This window comes from Lygodium microphyllum, chromosome 11 (assembly GCF_053477565.2).
Source record: "Lygodium microphyllum isolate KBCC chromosome 11, Lygodium_microphyllum_v1.1.10, whole genome shotgun sequence".
NCBI lineage: Eukaryota > Viridiplantae > Streptophyta > Polypodiopsida > Schizaeales > Lygodiaceae > Lygodium > Lygodium microphyllum.
Window position 1 is genome coordinate 138,105,429 of NC_141145.1, and position 24,589 is coordinate 138,130,017.

General features: G+C 42.1%; 1 protein-coding gene across 2 annotated transcripts in view; it reads left to right on the top strand.

Moving 5' to 3' along the window:
* Positions 1-24,589, top strand: part of LOC148029433 (inactive glucose-6-phosphate 1-dehydrogenase 4, chloroplastic-like) — a 159,897-nt gene that overhangs the window by 41,618 nt on the left and 93,690 nt on the right. For both annotated transcript variants that reach the window (XM_087688248.1, XM_087688249.1), the window contains exons 6-8: positions 14,009-14,214; positions 14,305-14,413; positions 14,499-14,539. In XM_087688248.1, the coding sequence (XP_087544374.1) occupies positions 14,009-14,214; positions 14,305-14,413; positions 14,499-14,539 (356 nt within the window). The remainder of the gene's footprint in view (positions 1-14,008; positions 14,215-14,304; positions 14,414-14,498; positions 14,540-24,589) is intronic.

Below are 24,589 nucleotides of genomic sequence, written 5' to 3' on the forward strand. Positions count from 1 at the left end.
TGATAGCACCACACAAGGAAAAGAGTAACAAAGAAAACAACTTCATGTAACATGATAATACACATCTTCCACGATAAGATCTTCAACAAGCATATAATCTTTTTCATATTGTCGAACAAAAAAGCAAATGAACTCATCCACATGTCAAGTTTGAATGGAAAATAATTTCATAATATTGCAATGATTGTCTTTAATAATGTTCATTGCTCTCTTCTCTCATAGTCTCTTATAGATACAATAGGTCAATCTAAAAAATGACTCTCCTTGTTATGTCCTTGGACATTCGGATGGGTACTAGTAGCATTAGTCATGGTGGTTACGAAGTGACTTAGTGCGAATTGTCATGTTCTTGGATATTCAGATAGGTGCTAATAGCATTGGTCACAGTGGTTATGAAGTGACTTAATGTGAATGCACTAAGGACATTTCAAGGTTAGAGCAACCAAGTCCTATAAATAGGACTCAAGGCCCTATTGTGCACATTCATTGTGTGATCACCATTCTTGGACTTTAGCCCATTGGCCAACACATTCGTACGTCGGGATGGCTGGTGGTATGGGATGCCAACCCTTGGGATGTGGTCGTGACCTTGAGTATTGCTAGCTCCTAGGCTCGAGGTGGAGCTTGTTTGGCTCTATAGTTGGGAGGTGAGTTTGATGTCCTGCCCCTTTTATGTTGAGTTTTTCTTGCATCGTGTCTCATGTGCAAGTTGTAGTCAACTTTTTGCACAATATGGAGGAGATGTTGATGATTGCGAGAGAAAGCAGTAAAACGGCCCAGGATGGTATCATGCTTTATGCTAACCTACATCGTCCTCCTAGGGAGCTCTAGGAATGCATATGGGTTTATCTTAAAGTCACAAAGGACTTCGATTCAATGACTATTGGTAAGTGCTATAAATTATCTTCAAGGTATTGCGGTTCTTTCCAGATTACTAAGAAGATAAGTAGCGTATTCTAAGGATTAGACTTACCTTCAGAAATTTGAGTTCATCCTGTGTTCCACGTGAGTTGTTTGAAAGAATGATTGGGACAAGGTGAGCAGATTTTTCCGATTGAGAAAGTTCTGCGGCTTGAGTATATTGCTCATTATGTTCCACTTGGACCCAAATTGGTTCTTGACCTTATGACGAAACAATATTCTCGGACCGACCGTTTATCTTGAGTATTTGGTCAAGTGGTGAAACCACTCGGAGGCGAAGGCTACTTGGGAGTCGGTATGTTTATTGAAGAGTCATTTTAAGTGCATGTGCTTGAGCATCCCTACCATCCCAATAGAGTTGCTCTAGAGTGGGACCACTAGCTAGATGTGACATTTGAGAAGCTAGAAGAAGTAGATGCGCTTTTTGCTGCCTCTAAGCCTCACAACAGTAGCATAAAATATAGCCAAAAATGGCTGCCTTGACTGCCAAATGTACCTGTAAGAAAGAGAAGGCTGAAAATTAAGAAAATGACTTGCCACTTACATGAGTTTCCAAATGAAGAAACTGATGTAGCAGATGTGCTTAGAATGTCAAAAAACCCCAAGTCTGAGTTTGCAGAAAATTTTTGGGCAACGTTCAAAAATTTCTTTCTTTGTGTGGTCCCAAATTTGAGGCGTTATAAAACAGTGAAGGCTTGATGTGGCTAGGGCTAAGAGAGAGCATATTTTAGCTTGCACGTATGCGTACTTTCAATAATGCAAGCATTTAAAAAATACAAATACTAAGGTGTATAACCTTCACCCAAAGTTGGTGTTCACATGGGCAAAAGACCCTTTGAACACCAATCATGCTTGTAATGAGCTCTCTCTTTCTTGTGTTCTAGGTCCTACATGTTCTTGGTCTCTATATCATAATAATTGGCCCTGTTTTCAACCGTGTTAGATAGATTATACATACCACTCTATATTCTATAAGGCTTATCACATTCAGTACTGCATTGGCCCAATACATTGCAAGGATGATAGCGAACATCCCTAGCTGGTTGGAAATGGATTGTCAATTGTTGCAGCAACAATGGAAGCCTTCTCTCTCTCTCTTTTTTTTTCCGTAAAGCCCTCTCTCTCTCTCTCTCTCTCTCTCTCAGTTTGCACAAGGCTAGAATGACCCTCTCTCTCTCTCTCTCTCTCTCTCTCTCTCTCTCTCTCAGCCTAAAAAATGTTTCTCCGAGTTGGGTAAGCTTTGTCAAGTGGAAGCCTTCTAAAATAATTTCTAGCATTACTTAGCTTTATTAAATCATTTTTTAGAATATTAATCTTGAAAATTAATATAATAATTATTTGTGGTTTAGAAAAATAATTTGATTGGCCAACAATTAAATTGCCTAGGTCAATTTATCAACCCAGTGATTCTGAGTACTCATTAGCTTGGTATTGGCTTTAATTAAATAATTAATACCAATTTTCTAGTGGTAGGTCACATGCAAACCCTTAGTAAGATTACCATAGCCTGTGTAGTCTTGGTAGGTCACTGGACAGTCCGCGTGTAGCCACATGCAAACCTTAATTTGGGAATGTTACACTTATTGTGTTTCTCCTAAGTTTTGGAGTGAACGCTCCCTTATCCATGGGTATTTTTTACCTTCTAGCTAGAGAAGGGCTTTTTTCCCTTGTGTGAATGCCCGTCAGTGGATGCGGTACTTAGTACCTTGGGGATTGTACTTTCATATTCATTCTCGCATAGTGGATATGACCTTCAGCGAGATTGTGACTTCAATTCTCCACATGCTATACTTGTGTGAGTGATAAAGTGGTATTTTTGGCTCCCTACATGGGCTCTGAGACTCGAGGAGTGTGTTAATTTCCTCTTCAAGTTGGGTTGTGCACCCCTTTGAGATCTGGGACATAGGGAAGGGTCACCTCTTTTTTATCTCGTACCTCAATTGGCATCCACATTTTCCTCATTGCTACTTGAACATTGTAGGAGCATAATATTCTAAAAATTCAAGATAAAATGCATTGACCCAAACTAAAGCTTTTAACTTCGATGATGTGAAGGGATTGAATGGAAATAAGGGATCAAGAAAAATAATTGCATTAGAAAATTAGTAACTCATTGAATGCTAACATACCCTTTACAAATTTCTTTTGGGAATGGTAATTGGTTCAAGCACAACAATTCAGAGGTTATGCAATCTATGAGTAAAAATTATGAACAAGAGCTTGATTTTAGAAGAATGATTCTAAGTATTGCGCTACATATTCCCTATATATCAATGAAGAGGCAATTTCACATATGTAAGAACAGAGCTATATCTCTGAGCAGTTGCTACTTTGCTCGTAAGATGCCATTGCTTCAATTGCCATTGAGTCTCGAACTTGGCTCCGTTGTTTATGGTGTATCTGCGTTGGCAATCTATTTTGCAGCTTGCTCGTGAAATGTGACACCCCAAGCAGCCTGTTCCACTATCACTAGTGGATTTGCTCCAGCTTCTCCTACACCTCCCACATTAGATTAGTTGAAATGGGATGGGCATGATATCCAAACTCATGCTTTCTTTTGTGCAAGAGAGAGGTTATCCCGCATATTTAGTTGTGTATAACGGCCAAGGATGCTTGGGGATAAGCTTGCTTCGTTGTATCAGGTGCACAATGAGGCTCGTGTAGTCTATTGGCGTAAGCAGCTCGAGATGGAGCATATGAGAGAGGGTGATTCTATGGATGCATACATCACACATACCAAGGACATTATGGAGCAGCTTGCTACAATTGATGAAATAATTCTTGATGCCTCTCTTGTATCTATAGTCTTGGCTGGTCTACTTGATACTTATCAGAGTTTTGCCACTATGCTTCATTTACTTGCAAAATGAGATACTAATGCATACACATTTAATGCATTGGTATCACTATTGTTACAAGAAGAGCAATCAAGGTTGAATCTCTCTAACATAAGTACGGACAATCTAGCATTTGCAGCCAGCCATTGAAACAAGGGGAAGTCATGGTAGCCCTCAACATAGTTGTTAGGTATGATACGATACGGTATTTCCTGATTAAGTGCTTAATTACAGCAATCAGCAAATAAATGTAACTTGAAATGTACAAATTACCTTAATAATCTTGGACATTGAACATCCTGTTGCCCCCAAAACTAACGCCCCTTTCAGTAATTCTTTAACTTGAATGCTAGTGGAATGAGTACAAGTTGAGATTTATAATCTCCTTTGCTGTTCCAAAAGTCCCTTTTGCTGTAACACAATTAACAATCAATTTGGGCCAATTGCCCCTTGAATTTTACCTAGGAATTGCGCAAATGGAACCTCCAACTAGTCAAATGCTGCCCCAAATTATAATGAATGGGCTGGGATTTGAATTCCTTGACAATGACACAAATTTCAAGTGTTAAATGCCTTTACCAATTGACATGGGTCGCGAGGTGGCTGTTAAACCCTAATTTTTGCAAAAATTTAGGGTTTACAATAGAGATCTCTGTGCTGTTCACCAAATTGGCTGAGATCTGCACAAAATGGTTGAGAAATGTTGAGATCTTCTGAGAATGGGTTGGAGAAGGTGAGAGAAATTGAGAATGAGAGAGAAATCTGATTTTTTTCACAAGAAAACTCTAAATTCTGCCTGCTACCTACTCCAACTTGCATTTAATGCAGTTACATACTGCCAAACACCTTCCAAATGCAGTCACCTGATCAGCAATGGTGTTGCCAACCCCTGGAAGGTGACTCCTTGCTGTCCCCTGTCTATTGAGGCTATTAGATGGGTGGCTTTTGCAGCAAATTGCTGTTCTTTGATCAGAAAATGGGCCAGCAGCTCTCTCTCTCTCTCTCTCTCCCCCCCCCCCCCCAAACAAGTTGTAAACTAAGTGAATGGCTGAGACCTAGCCCCCAAAAAAGTTTTCTCAGTTTGCATGGGCATTTTTGCCAAGTGGTAGTCTTCTAAATCCACTTTTCAGCATTATCCAATCATTTAATTAAATTTTAAAATTAAATAATTCCGAAAATTAGTTTCAGCCCTTTTGATCCTACCCAAAATTAAACGTATCCATTCGTAGATAAATTGGCTAGGCCATTTGGAGGTTGGAGTGGTCTCCAATCTTCGTTGACCCTTAGACTGGAATTAATTGATTAATGTCAGTCCTTAGTGTCAACACTGACACTTATTGGCCAAATAACTGTTCCAAGGTCAAAATTGACACTGGTTGACTAACAAAACCTAGTTTGCATAACTTATCACAACTTTTGCCTTTGACACCCATTGCATCCTTAGGGTCCTTGGCCTGTTACCATGAAATAACTACCATGTGCATCACATGTGCTAAACAACCTTACACATTTGATTAGTAATTTAATCAAATGTTATCCGTAAGATTAAAGCATCTCAAAATTTCATGTCCCTGTGATCAAGAGAGTTTGAAGATGAGTCCTCGGCATTGGATGATGAGACACTCTCATTGATGCAGTTACCATCATCATTAAATGATGGCTCTCTAGGTATCGGCTGTGCAGGCAAGGGGGGAATGCCATCATGAGGCACGGGATAGGAGCTGTTAGAGCTTCGCCTTACATATGTTCACTGGAACCACCTCTCCTCGATATTGAAGGGCGTTGAATGACCAGGCCCATGTTGCCATCTACTCCAACTCTTGATCCATGAGCACGTTGACTACGAGTGTCACGAGTATGTGCTCCTATGAGCTCTCTATAGAGCTCTGCAAAGATCATCTCCTCCTCCTCATTCACCTCGTGATGTACATTTGGAAGAGTGTTGTCCGTCAACTTGAATGTATCAACATTCACCTACATAATGCACATAAGATTGTAAATGCTAGAGTCTACATTGCTTAAAAGTTTAAAATAATAAATTTTAAATTTTATGGTTAAGTGTTTATCTGCTTTGGACTATCCATGCTCAGTGTGGCAATAGACTAGCCGCTCTAATTGTCGTGTGCTAACCCGATTGTGAATACTTATTGTGAATGAGAGAATAGGCAATCCAATTTCTCTCACATGCACCCATAGAGCAATCTTGAGCAAGGACTCTCATGGCTAAGGACTGAAGAGTCTCTAGTGCCATGTATCCAAAGTTTTGCCACCAAAATAGAGGTGTCACAAGTGACTCTCTGCTCCAACAAGTGGGAGAATCCTAGCTTCTCCAGCACTGCATTGTGGTTATCCACAGGGACCACATGAGTCAAATATGTAGGTGGGTCGAAAGAGAGCCTACCATCTATGACTGTTGGCAACTTGTAGGTTGGATGTACCAATGCTGCAAAACCATGGATGGGCTTATGTATCCACTCCTCAGTGCTATCTTTAGAACATGTGCATGTTGTGTCTTTGTGATCACCATGCAAGTATGTGTCTCCACCAATGTTGCTCTAAAGAAATCAACAAGAAGGCCCATGGTGGACACCTCACAATCACTCATACGTAACACCCTATAAAAGGGTGTCATGGCAATGACAATGGCATGGACTTTTTACTAGAACTACTCATTGAGGCATAAGCGTTGCATGGCTTTGGCCTCCTCTGTCTCATGCTCATCCCACTCATTCCATAGAGTGGACATGATTGTTTGATTGCACCTCATAAAGGGACTTCAGCAACAACCACATGTAAGCAAACCGAGTTGAAGAAGGCTTCTTCAACTCGAGTGTGCTATGGTTACAATACATTGCAAGCACCTTTATCTTTACCATGAAGAAGGTGACAATTGATATAGCTTTGCAGACCACCCTCTTCGCCCACTTAAGCTTCTCGATATCCTCCATGAGCAAGTCCAAATGATGACTTGCATAAGCAGTCCGCACAATTGTGGCAACTTGGGCTCAAGCAAATGGCCCATGCACTGAAAATTCGATGCATTGTCGGTAACAATTTGCATCACATTCAAGGGCCCCATCTACAACCACAAATTACAATACTCAGAAGTTAGAGAGAGAAAGAGAGAGTTGGGCCTCGAAAGATTCAACTTTCAAGAATCAAGAGAGATAGAGGCTTGAGGGAAAGAGAGAATTGAGATAGATATTAGAGAGAATAGGGAGATAGATATTTATGAATAATGAAAGAAAGTGAAATAAATATAAAGGAGAATGTATACCTCAATGATAGCTTGCCGAATGTGGTGATTTCAATCACCATGCGTGCAATTTCAACATCTGCAAGTCGTTGCCTTTCTCTAAGACAAGCAACCGGTCCACACGAGTGGGAGCTTGAGAGAGAGAGGATTGCCTCTCCAGTGCTGCAAGAGTCTCCACTCTTTGTCTTTTGCGAGAGCCGGATGTGGATGTGGATGTGGAGCTCCCACTACCAACAGTAGAGGCTTCACTTGCATCGGTTCAAGATATGCCCACATTTGATGCTTTCTCATTACTAGGCATAGGAGTTGGTGTCGATACACCATTTCTTCCTCCTCCAATGGATCCTCCTCTCATCTTGGCGAGAATCTCATTTGCAAGGTTTTGAGGGATTTCCTTGCATGGAGCAACTCCCCCCCGGAAAGATATTGGAGAAGCCGGGTTGAACAACTTGTGTAACACTTCCTGCACTATTTGCACGTCCAATGGTGGGAGTTGGACTTCTTTGTATCCTCCAAATGGATGGCATACAAATTGAAGGCCTTGTGCTTCTCACGAGTCATGATGTTAATGTCGGATGGAGAGCCCCGAGGAAGAGTGAGAGAGAGAGAGGGAGAGTGAAATGCTCGAGCCTTGACTCTTGAAAGTTGAAAGAGAGGGAGAGGGTTGGGGTAAAGTTGAAAGAGCAAGAGCGAGAGAGAGGGGATGGTGGGAGAAGCTTGAGCCTTGAGCCTTGATAGGGTCCAGGAGAGAGGAGAGAGTGAGAGCTTCACAAATCACCACCGAGATTCAAGATCCAAGAGAGGGAGATGAGAATGGCAAATGCTTGCTGAATTGGTGTGGAAGCATGGAGGAGATGAGCACCTTTTGTAGATGAGAGAAGAATATTGGGGAAAAGAGGGATCCAAGAAGGGTCAAATAGTCAAAGAGGGCTAGATGGAATCCAAGGGGATTGGGGGAGGAGTGCATAGCTGGAAAAGGGGATGGGCTGAAGTATCCAAGGCTTCCCACCCCCCTAAAGTGCCACACAAGATGACACGGACGCTGGAATGCATAGACGGGACATGGTTTTGACACACAGGAATGCGGCAGATGTGGTAGAAGGCTGTGTTTGCTGCTGTCTCCTCTTGTGCAGCGCACGTTTACTATAGAGTAACCTATATTTGATGTTGATGTCACCTGCTAGCTTAGCATTTTGATGTTTCTGACACTGCAAGTGCTACCAAAGTCATCACTACATTTGTGTTTTGCTGATTTTGCCCCAATTCATCTTGTTTGTCACATTGATTCAATCACACTTGACCTTGCTGTTATCAGACACTTTCGGAGGCTGATTGCCGAGTTTTAGGGTCTGTCTAGTGTAGGACACGCTCTCTAGCTCATTGTCTCTGCCTCGGTCTTTGTCAACTGGAGTTTGAGGTTTGATATTCATCATTGCATAGTGTGTTTGCTGCATTGAGCATTACGTTCTATTATTCAGATTCATTCATTTCATTATTTAGTGTTGTGGTCGAGTTACTCTAACCCTAACTATGTTTTTTTATCCGTCTTTGCGTTTTGTCATATGATTGTGTTTATTTTAAGTTTTTGAGTATTTCTTATGCGGTATGAGATCTATGTACTCATTGAAGAAACCTAAGCCATAGATCGGAGAGCTTGTCTTTAGAAATAGGGATCATAGAGGGAAGATGACTTTGAACACATTGACATTTATTAGTCTCTAGAACCATTTGTGCGGGGAATGGAGCAAGAGTGGATTGAGCAGCTTGCTCCATAACGTTTTGACATGGTTGGAGACACCTTTGACTACATAGGAGAAATTAAGCCATATCAGCTCACTCATGAGGAATATGAAGTACTCGTGGCTTATAGACAAAAGAAGATTGAGGAGCTTGATAGAAAAATCGCCCTTCAATAGCATCTACTTAATATTCATGATTTTCTCTCTTTGGACGTTTCATGTGTAAGTTTGAAGATGTTGGAGGGCTGTCAAGACCTCCACTAGGGATGGGGCCATCTTATTGGAGAAGGAGATTCGGAGTATATATTCTATTTCCATCGTGTTCCATCCACTTTAGGGCAAGGTACACTAGACTCATCTTTTGTTCCTTCTTATTTTACTTCTATTGCTTTACAATATATTGGTACAAATCATGAGGAAGAAAAAATACATTCTATTGACTACGGAAAAGGATCTCTTGAGGACCAATTCCTATATGTTAACGCCATGGTGATTATAAGAAAAAGTTAGGTTTACATTACCTTCTACGAGACTTGCTACTTTGATCAGAGAGAAGACTTGGATCGTTCAGCACTCCTTCCCTTGGTTGCACTTCTTTGGTGGAGCTTTCAACTCTGTTCTAGCAAGGAGTCTTTTTTCTCCCAAGGGCTAGTCATTACCTTCCCCAAGGCTACCTTGGAGGCCATTCTTTTCATAGGTTTTCAGTTGGACATATATCTCACTCTTATTTTGTGGGTACTTCTCCTTTGTCTCATCGACATTGACATCTTAGGGAGAGAGGGGGTGCTTATTTCTCCTTCCACCGTCTGATGGTGAGAGGAGGTGGTATCCTAGCTTTTCCTTCCACGTTGAGAGGGGGCAACTTTATTCTCTTGATGGGGGACGGGAGTTTGGTTATGGTTTGATTTGGACATCGTGTATTATTTTGTAGTATGTATAATCATTTGCATCATTAGGATGATTATCTTGTATTGCCTCCTACATAACTCCAATGCATCGGCATTCTGTTTTTGTAAATATGCATATGTGCGCATTTATTCCTTTTGTCTTTGGAGTGGTCGACTTAGGATCCACCATATTCGTGGCATCTACCATTGCAATCTCCAAGGATAGTCTACCTTGCTTGTTTCGCTTGCTTCCACCTCTCTTTTTTGCCCCTACCACCTATTCTCCACATTTCACTCTTCCTCATCACATCGACACTTAGTAGTGGAAGGGTTAGTTTGTTTGTTTTATGAAGATCTTAGTGTTGACTATCCCTTCTTATTCTCCCCTTGGAGCATGGATACTCAATAGGACAAAAATTCATTGAAAACACTCATTTAATTCTAAATTTCGAAAAACAAAATAAAAGGCTTATTAAAAAAACAAAACACAAAATCCATTGTGCTTGCATCCACCTTTGTAGGGCTTAGTAGGTCATTGGGTAGCCAATGTGTACCCTTTGTTTAATGCTCTGGCCTCTTTGGGGTAAATACTTGGGCTCCCTTGGTAAGATTACCATTGCCTTTGTAGTCTTGGTATGTCAATGGGCAGCTGATGTGCACTCGTTGGGGTGGGATGCCTTGGGGTTAAAAGAAAAGAACAATGGCTTGGGCTTGTTTGTAGTCCCTTCTAGTACCAATTTTGGGCTTGAGAGGGGGTGTTAAGCTAAATTTGCATCAGCTTCTTTAAAACAGCCCCAAAACATACTTAATTAATGAATTTAACCAATCTTTATTAAAAGAAATGAGATCTTGGAGAGTTTTTGTGCCCAACCTTCAAATCCTAATTTGGGAGTCCCCAAACGCTCTATAAATAGATAGACTGCTCTCCATTCAACTCAATCCTTTTTTCGCAGATTGCAAGTGCTAGAGCTTTGTTTCCCATACCCTGTTTGTGGAGGAAATCTCAACTAGAGCTGCCTATCATTGCTGTCCATTAATTGGCACCTAGTGTCTAGCCTTCTCTTACCATTTCTCTCTCTTTCTAGCCATTCTCTTGGTATGGTACAATAGTGTGACTGCTGTCTACTACTGTATCAGCTGTTGTCTGCTACCTCTAGCACTAGAAGGCTGTGTTTATTGCTGTTTGCTCCTGTGCAGCTTGCATCTATTGTAGAGTAGCCTACGTTTGGTGTTGATGTCACTTGCCACCTTTGTGTTTTGCTGTTTTTGACACCGCTAGTGTTGCCAAGTCATCACCACATTTGTGTTTTGCTGATTCTTCCCTGATTCAGCCCATCTATCTTTGATCCAGCCACACTTGAGCTGTGTTTGCTGCTGCCAGTCAACTTTGGAGGCTGCCTGCTGTGTTTCATGATCCGTCAAGAGTATGAGATACTCTCTAGCTCATTATCTCTACCCCAATCCTTGAGATAGGAGAGTTCGAGGTTTGATATTTATCATTGCATGTTGTGTTTGCTGCATTGAGCATCATATTCTATTCATATTCATTCATTTCATTATTCACTATGTTCATTGTCTTTGAGTTGCCCTAGCCCTAATTGTGTTTTTGTATGATTGTGTTTATTTTCTTTTGTCGAGTATTTCTTTACAAGTGTCACTGGTAACACTAATGGCTAATTAAATGTTCTAGGTCGAGTTTTGACACCGGGTACCACCTAGTATCTATTAGGCATAACTTATTACATCTTCTGCCTTTGGCACCAATTGATATCTCAAGGTCCTAGGTCCCACCTTGCGAAATAATTAAATTGCACTTTTTGCACATTTGATTAAAAATGCCAAGCAAAGCATGAAAATTTCACGTCCTTGTCACCATGTACTTAGAATTAATCAAATCCAATTGCATGCATATAGAATCAATAAATGCAAATTGTAGAGTGACTTGAACAAGGTATACAAGGATTTGTTTGAGTATACATCTTAGTGCGAAAGCTGAACCTATGGATAGAGTATGTATACAGGAAGAGAGAATAAGAGAATAAGCTCAAAGTGAGAGCATGAATGTGATCAATAATGATGCCTTGCTGTGCATAGCCTTTCATTGTATAGGTCTTTGACCTCTAAGAAAACTTGTATTTGACTTTTCTCCAGAAACTTCTACTTTGATGCTTTGTGAATGCAAGTTGGTGTGAGCTTCCTTCATCTACAAGAATACATACTTTACATGTACAAAAATCTTGCTTTCTTCAAGCTATATCATGTGGATTGAAAGCAAACCCATTGTAGAGTCATGGCATGCTTTGACTCCATTCAAGCATAGTTGTCAGGTACAATAAAATACACTACTAAATGGTACCTTAAGATTTTATAAGGTACAATATGATATTAGTACGAAAAAAAAATCATTTTGGGTATTTTGGACTAAAGATGATAGAATAAGTAAGTAAAGTCTAAAGAGCAATGCTATTAGAGTATATAAGATGATTACATGAGAGTAACATGCCAAAACCTCTATGGTATATGCCTCATGTACAATATGCACTACAACATATAAGTTACAAGTAAATAGATGGGATTGGATACATCATACATAAATGATCATACAAATAAGAGAAGTGTAGGCTTTGGGGGGGGGGGGGGAGAGAGAGAGAGAGAGAGAGAGAGAGAGAGAGAGGCTTTTTTGGGGGAGAGAGAGAGAGGGTGTGTGTGTGTGTGTGGAAGATTGGTGCTTGAAATAAAAGAGGTCGGGGGGGGGGGGGGGCTGTGTGGCCAGAAGTACCCTATTTTTTCGTACGAAAGCGTACTAATATGTACTCTACCATACCATACGGATTGTACCGTACTACATACGGAGACAACTATGCTCCATTGTGATTAGGTTTTTGATTTAAAGAGAGAGAGAGGCGCGCACACACACACACACACACATGCATACATATATCTATATTTCTCTATATACATATGTAGGTACCTATATATTTGCATACTTTTTATATCCATGTTCACACACACACACACACACGCACATGCACGCACACACATGCATGTATGTATGTAATATGTATGTATGTATGGGTGTGTTTGTGGGGGGTGTGTGTGTATGCATGTGTGTATGCATGTTTGTATATGTCTCTCTCATGTTGCACGCAATAAACATGTTTGGGAGCCATTACAATTTTTCCATTGAAGGGAAAAGTCTGTGAAAAACATGTAAATGACCAGCATAGCCTCTCGGTATAGCCATCCATCCATATGTAGCTAGTTTTTTATGGTTAGGCACTTCAAAAGCAAAAAAGGAAAAGAGTTGACATGCATTCGTCATCCAAAAAAGTTCTAGAAAATATTTATGCTATATGCCCATATATGAGAACTTGGCACATGTATTCATGAAATCCCTCTCTCGTGAGAAGTTTAAGCCTTTTGCAAAGCTTTGGACACATTGCTTTTCCCAAACTGATCCGTCACATCCTTTTCCTGCTTCAGATCACCATCCTAGAGGGGAGTTACAGCATTTGTATGTTAGTGATGAGTGAACACACTTAGGAACACTTGGCTTTTCCCCTCCTCAAGAGGTCTTTTCCACCACCTTGTACACACCTTACTCATGTTCACCTTACATCCAATTTTTCATTGATAGTAGAGCAATGAGCTTTGCCTTGCTGCTCCATTGTTGCTTGTGTTCTTATTTTCGCCATCTTGCTGCCCTTATTTCCAACAGGAAATCAAAATTAGACCAAGTCCTCTTTGTACTCGAAGTTCTCTTTGGTGCATGGCACGGAAAATATGCAGGAGCATAACCTTGACCTTTTCCAAATTGACCACAATATCTTTTATGTGTGAGTCCTCTAGTGTCTTTAGAGCTGAATCTTATTTAATGACAATCTCACCTATGTGAATTATGATGAGGCTCAAAAATCTGGCTATTGGGGCTTCCATATGTCCTTGATATGTCAACAAAGGACAGGATCTCATTAAATAGGACAAGTCGAGTGTGTGAATGGGATCTTTGAATCATGCTGATGGTATTGTGTCTCTTGTAGTGCAGGCCTTCAAGGGATTTTGTTCTTCCAAACCTAAACCCTGAACTGGTTGGAAGGAATGCTTGTTAAAATGTAGTGTACCTCTATAGTCTGTGAGGCAAGGAGCCTTGCATATCACTATGCTCTGTCCTTGGAAATGGATGTAAAAGACCACATGATCAATCGATTAGTATCTCTAGTTTGTGCAACTGATTTGGATGTCAGTTACACGTTCCAAGAGGACATAGTGTAACATAAGTATTAAATCGAAATTTGCTTGAATTGTAGTCAAATATTTTGTTTATGTTTTGAATACTGTAAAACTCATTTGTCCCATGTTGGAAATTAGGGTAACGGTATAGGGAATAGAATTTTCTACCTATCTGTTCCACAACACATACTTCTGAAAGTTGCAACTTGCATGGCAAGAAATGCCCAAAGTAAGAATGGTTGGAATCGGGTCATAATTGAGAAGCCTTTTGGATATGATGGAAACTCATCAAGCTTATTGACACAAGGCCTTCTAGCACATCTAAACGAAGAACAAATTTACAGGTTGGGGTGTTAGAAAGTTGGCTTCTTCTTTAGATTTCAGCATTTTCGGAGATCTGTTGCTACTGAAGTTCCATTTCATTCCTGCACCAGGATTGACCATCGCCTTGGTAAAGACCTAATTGAGAACCTCACTGTATTACGCTTTTCTAACCTTGTGTTTGAGCCGCTTTGGAGTCGAACATACATTCGTAATGTTCAGGTGAGAATGCAGCTATAGTGTTGTTTTATTAAAGGGGAATCAATTAATAAATGCTTTATGCTAACAAATCCACTTTTTTCTTTAGGTTGTTTTGTCTGAAGATTGGGGGCTAGAGGGTCGAGGAAGGTACTTAGCCTTCTGACTTAGTATTTTGAACCAGCCAGTGAATGTACAATGGAAGCTTTAGTATGTCCAAGTAAATTATTAACTCCTCGTCTTTTATAACCATATAGACTTGTAATAGTGACATTTGATTTGTCTTTAATTATATGTCCTGCATCTAGAATTTTTGTATCCTTCTGATGTCATAACTAAGTATTTAACATGCCAGAATTCCAGAAATACCTCCCAAGATTTGATTATAAATTCGTTCTTATAATCGTATTGTGGTCCTAAGCCTCAAGGTTCAATTGCTGGATAAATAATCTTGATTCCTTGAGTGTCAGATTCTTCTTTATTTTTTCATCCCAAATAATGAATCCAGAGTTTAATAGTGATTTTTGACCCTGCGTTAGGATATGTGCAACTTGCTGTAATTGTAATGTTCACGTGTGTTGATGGAACAGTATTATTAGAGGAATAGGTTTTAAAAGCGCCATTTATATTCCTGTTTATGGATTTTGAGGATCTTCCAAAAGAAAATGTAACAATATTAGACCATTGGGTTGCATGTCAGATGGTCAGACCTAGCAATCATGTGGGGTACCTAGAATGTTTCTTGACAACTTGCCACAAATGAGTTCTTGAGAGGATCAGGAGAAAGTTGTACTACCGGCAATTGCCTTGTGGGTTTTGCATACAAGGTTCAGAATACAGCAGTGCACTGTCATGACATAGGGTTTGCATATAAGGTTGAGAATACTGCTGTATGCTCTCCTGAATTAAGTACACTTCTTTTCCCTCTACATACTGTCTAAGGGATTGAGCATTAGAACTTCGCATTATGCTTATTGAATGTCAGAGAATCCAAGGCAAAATATTCTGCTGGACCTCTATAGGGCTTAAGTGGGAGGCATGATGGATTTTTTGTGTATCGTTCATCTGCAGGCCATATATTGTGCTGTGGAAATGTCATTTAGTTCCTGCAACGATTGTGATAGATGCCAGAGTATGGAAAGTCTTGGCTTTGAGCTAGATAAGATTCAGCATTATCAGCCTAGGAAGAGCTCTATAAACCTCTGCTAGCATAGAGGAACACTTGGGTTTGTTGGTAATCTATGTCAGAAAGGTTGAGGCTTCAGTATGATGACCTTCTTTCCCCTATCTTAATGTTGTATGTATGACCCTCTCTTGCAAGAAGTAGCTAATAGGGATTCGGGAAGAGGATCTGGGTTAGTGTTAAGGTTAGTAGGGAGGAAGGTTAGTTGTATATAGAGAAGTCAATAGGTGCCCATTAGTAGAAAGAGAAGGAAGGTTAGTTCGACATAGAAAGTGAGTTGAGGAATTAACAGAGGAGAGTTAGAGTTATTAATTGGACAGGGCTGTTAGTACTAGGGAGAGAGGTATATAGTGAGGAGAGAGTAAAAGAGAGCGAGAGTATATGCTATCCTTCCGCCCTTTACATTATCATTATTGGTTTATCATCTTTGGAGGCTCTCTACTGTTCGATAGCTCATAACTATGGTCCACTAGTCTATGGTGAGAAATTGATGACAAGTAAACATAAGCATCCAAGATGAGGTATGTGGAAGCAACACCTAGTGTTGAGAGGATGATCCAACACAAGCTTGGAGCGAGTGGTGTCCACCATCTCCAAATACTATGGTCCACTAGTCTATGGTGAGAAATTGATGACAAGTCAACATAAGCATCCAAGATGAGGTACATGGAAGCAACACCTGGTGTTGAGAGGATGATCCAACACAAGCTTGGAGCGATTGGTGTCCACCATCTCCGAATACAATTGTTATAGACCATCTCCAAGCCATGGCTCCAAGTGCTATCTAACATATTATTGTCATCATATTATTTGTACCTTTAGTCAGCATAAATGAATTAGATGCTCTTATTGTGAGAAGGAAACAATGTGTTACATTACAAAATTGTTTAGGGAATGTAAATTGAAGAAGACGACGTCTCCTAGGGAGTTAGAGAGAAAGAAGTATACTAAATAAGTTAGTGAAATGATAGAGTGGGTCAGCTCTTCATAAATTAATAGGTAGAAGAAAAGTTGTTTCCTAAGGAACATTAACGCGGCTCACCAATGGTATAATAAGAAGAACAGAAGTTGCAGTTATATATCCCTTCAATGACCTTAGAAGATGACTATTTTCAGATCACCCTCAGGCAAAGTCTTGAAATCTCCTACAGTAGGGCATATACAAGGGAAGAGACTTAAGCTTGATGCTCTAGACCACAAGTAATTCGCATTGATGAAGTATTGCAAAGAAGATTGTTCATGAGTGTACGCAATAAGTGATAGTTTAGGAGCTGTGCTCAATCCTTTGCAATAAGCGATGGTTTAAGAGTTGTGCTCAATCCCCCAAGTAGATAGGGATAGTTGAGATAGAAAGTGTGCATAAGAAACGGTTGTTTTTCTTTGTCAGTACCTAGTGCTGCTATGGTTGTAGTTTATGCCAAGATAGGGATCATATAGTGGTATTGACTTCAAAAATGTTGAGATTATGCAAGTGGATTGCCAAAAGTGAATTCGATATTTGTGCCTTGGTATGATTGTTCTTGGTTGTGATTGGTAGGATAGAAAAGCCCAATTGGAATTATGATTGCCCAGAGTGATATTACCCCCTTTTTTTAAAAGTGATATGAAATTTGAATAGATCCCCCCTCCCAAACATTCATATCTTCATTACGAGAGAGAGAGAGAGAGAGAGAGAGAGAGAGAGAGAGAGAGAGTAAGTATATTAACGTCTCTAAAAGGCCAATGTGGCCTATGAGACCAAAGCAATACATACAATGATGGTGTGTTTCTCATCTGGAACGAGAAAAGATGAAAAACATGCCTATAAGACTGAAAAAATGAAATAGTGCCCTATAAAAGGGAAACATGTCAATGATCTAAAAGTGAAAGTAGAAAAAGGAAAACTCTCCATCAATGATATGTTTGTCCTCTAAGGAGGTGTATCTTTGCATGGCTGAGAGGTCTTGGCATCTGTCTCCTGTGGCGCTCAATGATGGCTTTAATTTGTCTGTGGTGTGGATGTCTAGACCTTCTTGTCGTGTATTAGTGAAAAAGTCAGTGACTGCTCTCTGTCTATGTGAGCTGAGCTGTGGGAGCCTCCTACTCCGTAGAATTGTTGTACTGCGCCTCTGGAGCTCCAAGATGAAGAATCCCAAGCATCTCTGATCCTCAAACTGCATGATCCGTCTCAGGGGTCCAAAACCCTCTCGAAACAGATAGTGGTATCTACCTCGTATATCATAATATACAGTGCATCTGCAGATGTAGTGTTCCTTTGTCTCTGGCTCTTTGTCGCATAGTGGGCATATGTGTTCCTCTGTCTGTATACCCTTCCATTTGCCTGTCTCAATCCTCAGGTGGTGGGATGAGGTGCGGATCTGACCAATAACTGTGCGTAGTTCGTGAGGCAGCTGTGTGTCCATGTAATTGTGTCGGGTTATGAAACCATCCTCAGATACTAGCCCAATCAGCATCAGTGTATCCATGCAACTGTATATGAACCCCAGTCTCATAAAATAGTCCATACTGCAATGTGGACTTCACATACATGAGTATGCGTCTAGCCGCATCCAAATGCGGTTTCCTTGGAGCCTGCATAAACTGACTTACCAATCCAAAGGAAATGGGTCTGGTAGTGTGCCATCCTCGTGCCATGGGGGGAGGGGGGTCGGATCCAGGTCTTCTCGGTATCTAACTTCAGTATGTCTGCTCTGATAACATGGTTTAGCTCTGATCGGCTTAGGTCAAGTGTAGGGCAATCCAGGCTATAGTCAAAGGGGGGTAGTCTGTCAATCTGCAGCCCATGTAGACTCATCCATGTACTCATCTGAGCATACCAACAATGTCTGTCACCATCTGCTGCTAGTTGTCTAGAAGAGGCCAGGGCTAGCCGTGGGTATCTATCTTGGGGGAGCTCCCATAGTCTATGTATGAAAGTCACTGCCTGGACCAAGGCCTCAGCCACCATGGGTGATCCTCCCAACTCATCTTTGATAATCTCATGTGGGGTCGAGCTCTTCGCTCGTATCATACGTGAGATCATCATGACTAGTGGTCTTTCCATATGCTCCCACCCCTCATAGTATTCCTTCTCTGGTCCATCCTGGTCTCCCAAAGGCCGTCTCCTCGTGTGAAAGAGACTCGGACCCCAAATAGCTGCCCCATGTAGGAGTGTGGGTGTAACCAGGGTGTCAAAAAGCCACAATTTGGTGCGTGGCTCATGAAATTGTACGTGAGCACATTTCCTCTCCAATGCACCTAAGGCTGCATATGGTTTTGCCAAACGAGCCTCTGATGTCTCTCTCCAAGAGAACTGTGGTCCCTTCAATGTGACCCCCAAATAGACATACTGCCTAACCATCTCCATTGGCTCTCCATCAAAAGTAAACTGGTGCTCAGCTCTTGTCACCCAAGCAGCTGAAGTGTTAAATACCATAACTTTAGCTTTCCCAAGGTTCACCTTAAGATCTCTATCTCTGCAAAAAGCTGATAATGCATCCAAGTGTCTATTTAGTCCCTCAGGTGAGTCAGATATAAGTACAATATCGTCGGCATAAAGCAGTAATGGTATCAGTACTCCAGCTAGGCTGGCTCCGGCTCCACCAGTTCTGTCCACATACTCTGAAATTTCATCTATGTACAACCCAAATAGTGTCAGTGAAAGTGGACAGCCTTGTTTCACCCCAATGGTGCTATTGACTGTATCTGAGATGCCCTTAGGTGTTCGTACTCTGCCCGTCACTGTCTCATACAAGGCATAGATACTCCACTGTATCTCTACAGGCACATCAATGTTTTGCATTCTTCTCATGAGTCTAGCACGTGGCACTGTGTCAAAGGCCTTGCGAAAGTCCACAAAACAGTAGTAGATCTTTTTCTTGAATGCCTTGCCTTCTTCGATGATTGCCCTCAATGTAAAGATATGGTCTAGAGTTGTATATCCCCTCCTGAAGCCAGCCTGGCCTTTTGATCTCAGGCCATGCATCTCAGCCCATTCACTCAATGCTTGTTCCACGATAGAGCCATATATTTTGGCTAGCATGTGTCCAATCATGATAGTTTGATAGTTACTAGGTAGCGCGGGGTCTCCACTCTTAAAGAGCGGCACAATAAACCATGTCCGCTTGATATCCAACTGGGTAAGATCCATCCTGATGATCTTGTGGATCTCTAACTTGCTTAGATCAAGAGATGGTGCATCAAGGGAGTACTGGAAGGGGGGTAACTTGTCCATGCTAAAGCCATGCAGCTCAAACGAGGCCGACATCTGTGCATACCAACATGAAGTATCACCCTCTCTGGCAAGCTGCCTGGAGGACTCAAGGGCCAACCATGCATATCTGTGTCTGGGTAAGTCCCATAGGCTATGTATGTATGTGACGGATTGGGTGATATCATGGACACTAGGGGTTTCTCCATCGGTCTCCATCCGTCATAAGTGTGCTCTGATTTGCTATGGTGGTCAAGATAGGGCCCTCATATCTGTACTCCATAAAGTAGTATGGATGTGACCGGTGTATCGAAGAGCCATAGCTTGGTGCAGGGTTCTTGAAATTGCACTTGTGAGCACATCCTCTCCAAACCACCTAGTGCTATGTATCCGCGAGTCAGTCTAGTGTGTGTTGCCTCTCGCATAGAAAAGATGGGCCCTGTGAATAAGACTCCTAGGTATGTATAAGAATCCACATACTCCAGCTTCTCAGATCCATATGTGAATTTAGGTGGTGATCTCTTGACCCACTGTGGTGTAGTATTAAATACCATCACCTTGGTTTTACCATGGTTCATTGAAAGCCCACTTTCCAAAGTATAGGAGTGTAGTGCATCCAAGTGTCTATATAGACCCTTTGGAGAGTCAGCTATCAATACAATGTCATCTGCATACAATAGGAGAGGTATCCAAGTGCTAGCTAGTGGAGCTCCTCTATCTTCTTCATGTAAAATGTAATTAGCAATCCCATCAATGTACAGGCCAAATAATGTTGGAGAGAGGGGGCATCCCTGCTTCACTCCAATGGTGGAGTAAATAGTTGCCGAAGGGCCCTTAGGTGTCCGTACTCTGCCCACAACTCTCTAATACAGTGCCAAAATACCCCAACTGAGCTCTTTCGGTTCTCCCATGGCATGCAATCTATTTATTAGCCTCTCTCTCGGTACTGTGTCGTCAAAGGCTTTGTGGAAGTCCACAAAGCAGCAGTAGGTCCGTCGGCCATGGGCCCTTTCCTCCTCAATGATCGCTATGAGTGTGAGGATGTGATCCAATGTGGAGAAGCCTCTCCTAAAGCCAGCCTGTCCCTGTGCTCTAAGACCCCACATCTCTGCCCACCTGCTTAACTCATGCTCAAGGATGGAAGCATATAACTTAGCCAATGTATGCCCAACCATGATAGTCCGATAGTTACTAGGTAGAGTAGGGTCCCCTGACTTGAGGATAGGCACAATAGTGTTCGTGCTCCAGCTTTCTGGTAGGCCTTCACACATGGCTTTGTTAAACATGTAAGCTAGGAATCTTGCCACCAAATCTCTAGCATGGATCAAGTGCTCGGCTACTAATCCATCATGATCTTGTGCCTTTCCTCTGCTAAGTCTGTCAATGGCCTCTCGGACCCTACTTTCTGTAAAGAAAGTGGTGGTCTCTGGACAAGGCTTAAGTGGGTCAGGAAGAGGTGGTTGACCCTCCACAGTATAAAGACTAGCTGCATACTCCTCCCATACAACAGTGGACGTAATAGGTGTGGTCGGGCAATGCTATTTGAAAAGCCTCCAAGTCTCTCTAGAGTCCTGGCTCAAGAATAACTGATATAGGTCTCGCTCCAGCTGGGCCAAGAATATTCTCTTCTTTCACCGTGTGAGGCATCTAAAGAGTATCTGTGCCTGTCTGTGGGTAGTGGACCCCAGTGCTATCTCTCTCTGTAGCCGTGCTCTAGTCTCACGGCACTCATCATCATACCACCTCTTCCGAGGCGTCACCTCGGTGGAGGCTCTCTGTGTGGGTCGTGAGTGTGGGAAGGCTACGCCTGCAGCGATGTGTAGAGCCTCACTGAACGGCTGAGTCAGCTCCTGTAATGGAACGTCGGGGTCTGCATCATGTAACAATCTAAGGATCTCCGCCTCATAGGTATCCTTTGTCTCTTTAGAAAAGAGGTATCTCGAGTGCCGGTGAGTTGCATGATGGGTCTGCGTGTCAATGAATTAGAGGTTGATGGTGAATGATAGGCAGGCATGATCCACTGCAACTCCGAGAAGGCGTGGGGATATTGAGAGGTCCTGGATGTGAGATATTAGCATTGGTGGGGCAAGAACATAGTCTACTATGCTAGCACTATGTCGGTGAGGATAACATGTGAAGGTGTCGGATAGGGGGTATCTAGCCAGGCCATTAAGAATGGCCAACCTGTGTGCTGTGCCCATCTCCACAAGGTATCTCCCATATTCGGTGACTTCCTCCATATCCTGAGATGTCCTCTCCAGCTGTAGCTCAGACACATCCTGATCCTGTAGTAGCATCTCCTCAGATGCATCAAAGAAAGACACCTGATGGGAGGCTGTCCTGGCATTAAAGTCTCCTAGTAAGATAACCTCTCCCTCCTTCGAGAACTCCCAAATATCCTCTTCCAAAGCCACATATGGTGATTGCCCCTTGGGTGGGGCGTATCGGGATGTCATAGGGGGAAAATAGCATATGGCTCATACAAAGTGCGTTCCTCACCACACACTCTCACCCACATGTATTTGGCCTGCTCATCTCTGCGGACTACCTGGATCATCTGCTGTAGCTTCTCCTTGAATAACACTGCCACTCCTCCCGACCTGCAATTACTGTGGTTTGTGCGTGTCTCCTTCCTGCAAGTTGACTTCCACCTATAGCCTGTCATCCGTGGAAGTGTAGTATATGGTCCCTGATGTGTAGAGAGAGAGAGAGAGAGAGAGAGAGAGAGAGAGAGAGAGAGAGAGAGAGAGAGAGAGAGAGAGAGAGAGAGAGAGAGAGAGAGAGAGAGAGAGAGAGAGAGAGAGAGAGAGAGAGAGAGAGAGAGAGAGAGAGAGAGAGAGAGAGAGAGAGAGAGAGAGAGAGAGAGAGAGAGAGAGAGAGAGAGAGAGATACTAGAGGTAATGTGATTACCCCATGGGATCATCGTTATCCCCGTTCCATCCCCAAGATAGTAGATATACCGTCCACCTCCAAATCTGGCCGTCAGAAACTCTTTTGTTGTGTTAGCTGATTTTTTGGATGAGGGAGTCCTTGACATTCTAGTAGAAAAGGTTAAATCACGGCAAGCTATGCCTCGTACCTGATTTTCCTTTTGAATACACATGAAGATAGCCACGTGGAATGTGCGGGGCATTTGCTCTCGCCATAAGCAACATGCCATGTGGACTGTATTGCATGAGAATCAGTGGGATGTCCTGTGTGCTGTTGAGCACAAGAGTCACGGTGAAGCAGGAAAAGTTGTGGATTGCCATGGGTTTAGTTTGTTTTATGCAGGGACACATGCCATGCATTATTCTGGGGTGCTTATGATTGTGCATGAAAAATACCAGCCTATTCTTATTAAAAATGATGTGCATGGCCGTTTTGTGGTGATTGAAATTGTATTTGAAGGAGAGATCTTATGGTTACTTGGCCTCTATGCTCCAAATGATCCTTTATCCCGCCGAGATCTTTGGAATACTTTGCGGACCTCCTTGTCACTTGGCAGAAGGGGTTTTTTGATGAGGGATTTTAATATGTGTGTTGATTCTTCACAGTCCACATCAGAGCATTCGGTAATGGACACTCCGGAAAGTCGTGTGTGGAATTTGTTGGCTCGTGACGTTCTTAAGCAAGACCTTTGGTCTTGGCTACAACCTTCTTCTACAGGGTTTACTTTCCACTTTGCGCAGTATGCGACTACATGGTCGCAGTTGGACCGCATGTACATCATGCAGACGGATGATTTTCTTCCTGAGATACTCGAAATGCAAGTGCTGCAGCAATATGCCTTGTCAGACCATTTCCCTCTACAGCTTGAGATGCTTGCACAACCCAATGCATCGTTTAAGCAATTTCTGGATAGACTCCCTTTGCATTTCAACTCGTCTTATTTGAAGCATTCAATCTTTCAGGGCTATATGCAGCAATTGATTGATAGATTCTTATTGGACTTCTCTTCGGAGGGAATGCTTCGTTTGGACGATTGCTCTCTAATGTGCAGCGGGTTGCTCGACAGTATGGGATCCATCATGCCTCTCTTTGTCGGTGGCGTCGACAGGTAGCGGAGGACTTACTGGCTTTGGTTCGTTCTCTGCTGGTGGACACTCGAGATGATGTTTTTCTGCTGTCACTGGTGATGCGTTTGGCTGCTCTTATTAAAGAGTTTCAGTTGAAATCTTATCAGTAGGCCAAATTGCAAAATCTGACGGAGAATTTGCAAGACAGTGCTTGTCAGACTCATAAGTTCTTTCGAGCTCTCCATGCCTCTTCTGCTCGAGAGAATATGACTAGACTCCAGGATGCTGAAGGTCAAATGGTCATTGATCCGCAGACGATTGTGAATATGTGTAGGAATTATTTTCTCGACCTTCTTGGTTTCACTTCTCCACCTTCAGACCATATTATTCATGCCCGCTTAGTTTCTATGATTTGGTCCGCAATCAGGTTCCACAAGACATGCAAGCTACTTTGGAGACCGACATTTGTGAGGCGGAGGTTATGGATGTTTTGTTACACTTGCCCAAGGATAAAAGTCGTGGGTGGGATGGTCTCACCAATGAGTTCTTTGAGGTCTTTGCTACCCAACTGGCGAAACCATTGACGGCTATGTTTCAGCAGGTGTGGGAAATGGGGTTCATGCCTTCCTCATGGAAAGAAAGACTTATTAAACTGCTTCCAAAAGTTCCTTCGCCGTCTATGTTGAATATTAGCGACCAATTTCTTTGATGGGTTCTATGTATAGAATCTTTTCCAAACTAATGGCGAATCGGCTCCATAAGCATCTTCCTGCCCTGGTGCATCCTCTCCAATATGGTTTCATTAAGGGCCGCAACATTCTGCACAATGT